Source organism: Physcomitrium patens, chromosome 9 (genome assembly GCF_059467195.1).
Source record: "Physcomitrium patens ecotype Gransden chromosome 9, ASM5946719v1, whole genome shotgun sequence".
NCBI classification, from domain to species: domain Eukaryota; kingdom Viridiplantae; phylum Streptophyta; class Bryopsida; order Funariales; family Funariaceae; genus Physcomitrium; species Physcomitrium patens.
This window is the reverse complement of record NC_143418.1, coordinates 10,149,214-10,155,316: the sequence shown is the minus strand read 5'-3', so window position 1 is coordinate 10,155,316 and position 6,103 is coordinate 10,149,214. Positions and strand designations below refer to the sequence as shown.

The 6,103-nt window shown below is 40.3% G+C and overlaps 1 protein-coding gene across 3 annotated transcripts; it reads left to right on the top strand.

Moving 5' to 3' along the window:
- Positions 1–472: 472 nt before the first annotated feature.
- LOC112286252 (uncharacterized) lies at positions 473–3,380 on the top strand. Of its 3 annotated transcripts, XM_024527970.3 has the most exons (8): positions 473–1,064; positions 1,179–1,243; positions 1,489–1,524; positions 1,640–1,777; positions 2,113–2,199; positions 2,322–2,369; positions 2,638–2,714; positions 2,859–3,380. In XM_024527970.3, exons 1-8 carry the CDS (start codon positions 887–889, stop codon positions 3,007–3,009), a joined length of 780 nt encoding a protein of 259 aa, XP_024383738.1. In that variant the 5' UTR covers positions 473–886; the 3' UTR covers positions 3,010–3,380. The 3 variants fall into 3 exon arrangements, with proteins under 3 accessions (XP_024383738.1, XP_090109265.1, XP_090109266.1); XM_090253139.1 differs by lacking the exon at positions 2,322–2,369 and having other exon boundaries at positions 475–1,064; XM_090253140.1 differs by lacking the exon at positions 1,179–1,243 and having other exon boundaries at positions 556–1,064.
- The last annotated feature ends 2,723 nt before the right edge of the window (positions 3,381–6,103 follow it).

The following is a 6,103-nucleotide window of genomic DNA, read 5'->3' as shown; positions in this document are numbered from 1 at the left end:
ACCAAATTTTTTGTCAATTTTTAAAAACACAAAGTTGTTAAAACACTTCGCAAGAATTTGTTGTTAATAAAGAATCTGATATTATAAACATGCATTAACTTATAAATCATTAAAAAAATATTCTAAAATCATTTTTTTTAAAATCTCTAAAAATCTTTAGAATTTCCTAGAATAGAAAAAAAAAAAAAAAAAAAAAAAAAACAAAAACAAAAACAAAAACAAAAAACAAAACAAAACAAAACAAAACAAAAAACAAAAAAAAACAAAACAAACACCAATACAAACTCAAAAACTATCTAAATGTTACTTTGTCTCTAATCTTGTGTCTGATTTTGTTTCCAGTTGAATCTCTAATTCTTCTAATTTTTTTTAATACTTTATTTTTTCAATTCCTTATCTTTCCACCAAATCAAAAACTAACTTGTAGTTTAAGTCAATCTAGTAGCTCTCATCTGATAGCTGTTTTATTCTTTCACGACTTCACAAGGGCATCAGTCAGAGTGGCACAAACAAGAGGAACTAGATTTTTGGAACTTCCCAGATGCAATCGAATGTCGCAGGCGTGGAGCTTGCAACAAGAAAAATTTGAGTACAGCATTCCAAACCTAGAAAATCGTGTTTGGAACCTTGTCCAGATGCTTGAGAGGAGAAGGATTTGTAGGGAAGGTGCAGAAGATGCCGTAGAAGTCGTAATAGTGTCAAGGAGATGTCCTGGAATTGATGTTGAGATCCCAGCCTAGCTGTTTGTTGTGTAAGAGCCACACAGGATTTGCAACAGATTGAATCACCAGCAAGGGAAAACCCGAGAGCACGCAAGAGTAACGTAGACAGGTAGAACGGGGAAGGCTTAATCGTGTTTTTCTTTGTTGTTGTCGAGGAGAACGTGATGATGAAGGACGAGGTGACAACTCCTTGCGACTCTGCACATGCTCCACAAACGGACTTGGTACAAAAGTTACAGGAAGAGTTCGCGGGCATTGCTCTAGATCCATCTTCCAATGGCTCCGACGTTTGCGAGTGCGACACTGCGAATGCGCCGATGCCTATCACCGCGATTCCCACTGGTGATGACTCGATTTTAGGTTTTATGTGCATTTTCCAGTAATTCGATTGGTGTTCGTGAGTTGGAAGAGGTGCGCTTATTTCGATTTAGATATTGATCTAGGTTTTTTCTACAGAGAGACCTGAAAATATGATTTTGTTTGGTGGGGCTATCACCTGCAGCTTCCCTCGCAGATACACAGTGAAGTCCTCCACTCTTTACTTTTTGGGATTCATGTTCTGCGATTCATTCGTATCTGATTTTTTTGTTTTTGTGACGTAGAATTTGGGTTCTGTATTCGTAAATGCACCTACTGCACCTTGCACGAACCTGGTAGAGTTCAACGTACGACCTATGTATATCAAAGTGTTGGTCCTGTTTCTGCTTTTACCCAGGACATGTTTTCATCAAATAGTGGTTTGATGATCTATCGCAATCTCTCGCAGGATGTGAGTGACGTTCGGGAAGTACCCAACAATCAGGTGTGGTTTCTGTCCACTTAGTACTTTGTTATCACTCATTGTCAATTCAACAATTTTTGTACGCTGGTGTGTCGCTCTTGCTGGATCCTCACAGAAAATTGCTTGACAAATGTAGGAAGCCTTCGTGGATGCCAATCGGGATGAAAGCTTCATTGTTGAGCTTTTAGAGCTTAAGGAGAACGTCACTGATGCAGGTAGCGCCCGCTGGTTCTTGGAAGATCTAACCGTGGAGCAAGCATCTGAGAACAGTCTGGTGTGCCTCATATTTCCTCGTAACATTGCTCTAGAATTAATTAATCTCCAGAAATCCCACATCACCTTTGAACTTCTGCTTTTATACATGTCTAACATGTTTTTGGTAAGAATGATCATCATACAAGGGTTGTACGCATACCTTCGTGATTAAGAAACTTTTCTAATGAATTCTGACGATCTAAAACCAATAGAGCAATAGAGATTTACCCTGCTATTGAAGACCCTCTGGAATAGGTCCATAGACAGTGTTAGCAGTGGTTGCAAAACGGGTGGGCATTTGTTGTCGGCAGTTGTTTCCTCGATTTAATTTTTTTGGGGAGGAGCTGGAAACAGGTTGTGGAAGAGGAGAATAGTGTACCTGCAGCCAACGTTCCCAATTTGGATGCAAACACCACGGTCAATGCTGTGATTGGCACTATGGTAAGCCACCCTTGTCAAGTTCTTTTCCAATAATAACTCAATCTATGTGGCTTGTGTTGGATCGACCTGAAAATCTCGATCATCAGTGAATTTCCGGAGCGTCGTTTGTTTTACACATGCAGGCTGTTGCCAAGGGTCGCCAAGGTCCCGAAGCTTCCAATGTTGTGCGGGTACGTTTAGTCAGGATTGTTCAATATGCTGTAACTATTGTATGTGTGGAAAGCTTCCAGAAAGGCGAGTTATGGAGAGCTAGAATGTCCTATTTCTCCACCACAAGGCTTGGAACATTCTTGAAAGTTTTTTGTAGTCACAAATGCAATATCTTTTCAAACATGATTTTTTCACATGCTTTCAATGTCAATGGGGATCTGCTACAAATATTCATATGTTATGTAAATTTGGCAGGCTGACAGATTTCACGTCATTTCGTGTCTGTAGGTATACTTGGCGAATATCCGATTGCGTGTAGTGGGAACAGATATTCTTGTTATTGTTTACGAGCCTCTTGTTATCAGGTAACGATGCTTTAGAAGTTTTTATGTGCTTTGAATAGTTTGAAAGGCCTTCTCATTGACCTTATATTTTCATTCAACGTTTGATGCTGATATCATGATTGATATTTCACAAGTAAATTCACATTAACGTCATGCTGGTTTCAGTGAACACAGCGAAAGCGCTCAAGCAGTGGGAGCAGGTGCGACCGTGCCAGCCCTTCAGGCAGGACTTATGCCAGCTGCCGACGTATTTAAACAAGTTCTTTTCACCTTCAATGTACACGACTGGAGTCTATTTGGCTCTGCAAATGAATAACGGGCTCAAAAATACTGGTGTTCTCTCCAGCGCGGGTGCTGACCGAGGTTCTCCACGTTCTTGTGCATCGGTTGGCTCTTTTATGATCTGTTTGCAAGACGGCCTATCCCTCCTTGCAAGCACCGCAACTATTCCCAATGCAACACAAGTTGCCCATCTGTCGTATACGTCTTGTCGAAAAGTGTCTTCTTACAGAGAATCTGTCGGTAGTTGTTTCGCTGGACCCCTAGTCTTTATGTCAATCAAAAGAACGAGAGGGCGGTCTTGCTTGCGTGCATCTAGACAGTGTGTGCGACGAGAACTGCTCAGTCTGGGTTTACCGCCTATCTTGTGTTTATACAGCCAATATTTGATTCATACTCTTTGGTTGATGTGAATCTTGCACCTGTCAAGGAGTCTGGATGATTCTATTTAATTTTTGTCCCTACTGTTCCAAACAATGTTGACTGCAAGGCAACGTGCATGAGGCCCGTCCTGCATAGGGTGTTTTCGGCTTGGTTTTCATGCCATTAACTGTTCCTCAAACTAGATTTGCTAATCTGCCAATGTATTTTTATTTATTTTTATCTTTTCAATCTTTTTTGAAACAGAAAGAGGTGATCGTCCTTGCTGATTAATGAGAAGTTCCGTAAATCGTGTGAGCCGCCTTTTATGAGTCCACCTCTGGGTTATGTTATAGTTTTGCTTTTGAATATGGGAAACAATAATGTGGAAGACTTGACCCAACCTGAAGAGTATGTCCTATCTGAGTGTGTGGTCAGAATGTAGTTGGAAATGCTTGATCGTCCTATGCAAAATGCATCCAGAAATGCATTAAACTAGAGAATCTATCCATGCTAGGATAGCAAAAGCACATGTCTGGTTTCAGATGAGGAAATGCCAAAAGAGGTCCCCACTGCATATGCTCAATCCAAACTCTAAGCTATGGAATCCTTGCTCTCTCTCTCTCGCCCCCCAGTATTTGGTCCGAGCATTGACAATATTTGGTCTCGAAGTTCGAAATGCAGAATGTTGATAAATTGGAATAGTATTATCATTATTATTGTTAGTGTTTTTACGGTGTGTGTACTGTGGAACCACCGCCCATGCATGAAGTTATTCCATGCAGCCTTCAGCCGTAATTCCATGCAGCTCTTCTCATCGACACTGATCGACATGAGTGTCCATTCCTATTTCCATCTGTGTATGACAAGTGGATTCCAAGACCTACCTCACAGAACCTGTGAAGAACAACAGTCAGGATTCCTTCCACTTCCCCCTCGAAAGGTGGTTCCAACTTCCATGAAAAGAAACAAGAGAAGCAAATATCTTTTACCAACATTAGTCCACCACTGACACTCGCCATTGAAACACAAAGTGTGGCAACTCTGCCACGTGTGAAGTTCCACGCATCCACGTCATCAACCTCCAATAAATTCAATTGAAGAAGTTCGTCCTTTCACTTTTTGAGATGCTGACATGGCAGCGACTTTCTCTTGTTCCCCACTTATTTTTATTTTTTTTTATCAGAAACGTATTAAAGTGACTAGCCGTAACCCCAGTAATAACTAGCCTCCTTTTTTCTTAAATGCAAATACTATTCCAGTTTTTGTCAACGTTGGGCGATCTTTTTCCAATCTTCATACTTGGCGACGTGTACACTTCTTTTGCAAAATTTTCCTTTTAATCTTCCTTTCTTAAACATTACTATGATATTCACATATTCTAATCCAAGACGTGCACGAAGCAGCATAAGATTGTTGTTTCACCTCATGACATCATATACCTGTTTTTTAAAACATTGGGTTTTCACAAATACAATTGTAGACAACAAAATTTATTTTTTTAAAATTAAAATGAAAACAAATTCAACCGTGGTGGGGTCAGAGCCAATCAGAAATAGCCAGCTTCTATTTAAGTGGACGGTGCCGAGTTATGCTTAGGAACATCAAAGCAATCCACAGTCAAGGAGGAAACTGCACTAGACTGGGTTCAGTCACAAGCAAGGCACCTAGCAGAACAACCAATAAAACTCAAAGCAACGATCGACGCCATTCGGCCAGATCTGAGGTTTAAAACAATGCATTTTCCTGCAACCAATGCTGACCAAGAGATGGATTCTGCCTGGCCCCACTTCCATTATGTAGTACCATGCTTTTAGGAGATCCATAGCCTTGGTTGCGCAACACCTGTTACGTTGAAATAAGCCAAGTGTTCAGCACCATAACGATAAAGACTATTCAATGACTTTCAAATGGATGAAATTAGTTTTTTAGTGGCTTTTTCCATGTGCCTTCAGGGCTCGGCAGACTCCTCTGTGTTTGCTTCGGGTGAGTGTTCAAACTTTCTGCACACCTACGATTAGTCCCGCATCACATAAGTTCTCATGTTCATGTAAAACCACCTTTCATATATTACTTTAAAAACCTGAAATATACATCATAGGAGGAAATCGTTTACTTGCAATATTATTTTGATTCAATAGTTTTTGTTTACATTTAGTGATTTGATTATTCTCAAGCTTTCAGTTTCTGAGTACAGTATGCAAGTGGGTACAACGACAATGTGAACCAATTGGAATGTAACAAGTAGCAGATCTCTTCATAGCACGATTTCTCAGCTATTCACCAATTCAAGTCTTCCAATAAATCAGTCTTGAATAGACCGATTTAGTGAACTAGACGTGCATGAAATAGCATGAGCTCCAGGAACGATGCGGCTCCCAAGTTCCACTTGCTCGCAAGAAGTTTCTGGAGTGCGAATGGAAGGTGAGCAAAACTCTCATCTATTACCACCGAAACTCTTCCATGCACAAAGGCAGCTGTATGTTCATTTCCAAAATCTGCGGGGAGTCGAAGTACAGATTCTACATGCTTCCAGGTGTTCCTTGGCAAACACTGTATAGGAAACATGCTGTCACTAGCATGCAAAGGAAGATCTTTGATAGGTGTATGTTTTTTGTATTGACAGCTACATTTTACCATTGTATTTTGATATAAAAATAAATCACACCCATATTTTAGAGTAGGTACCAATTATTTGCAGATTTTAGCTGATAGACACTCAATCTGGGGCTTTGCCTTGAAATCTGTGGGCTAATTATATTCAACGAGGG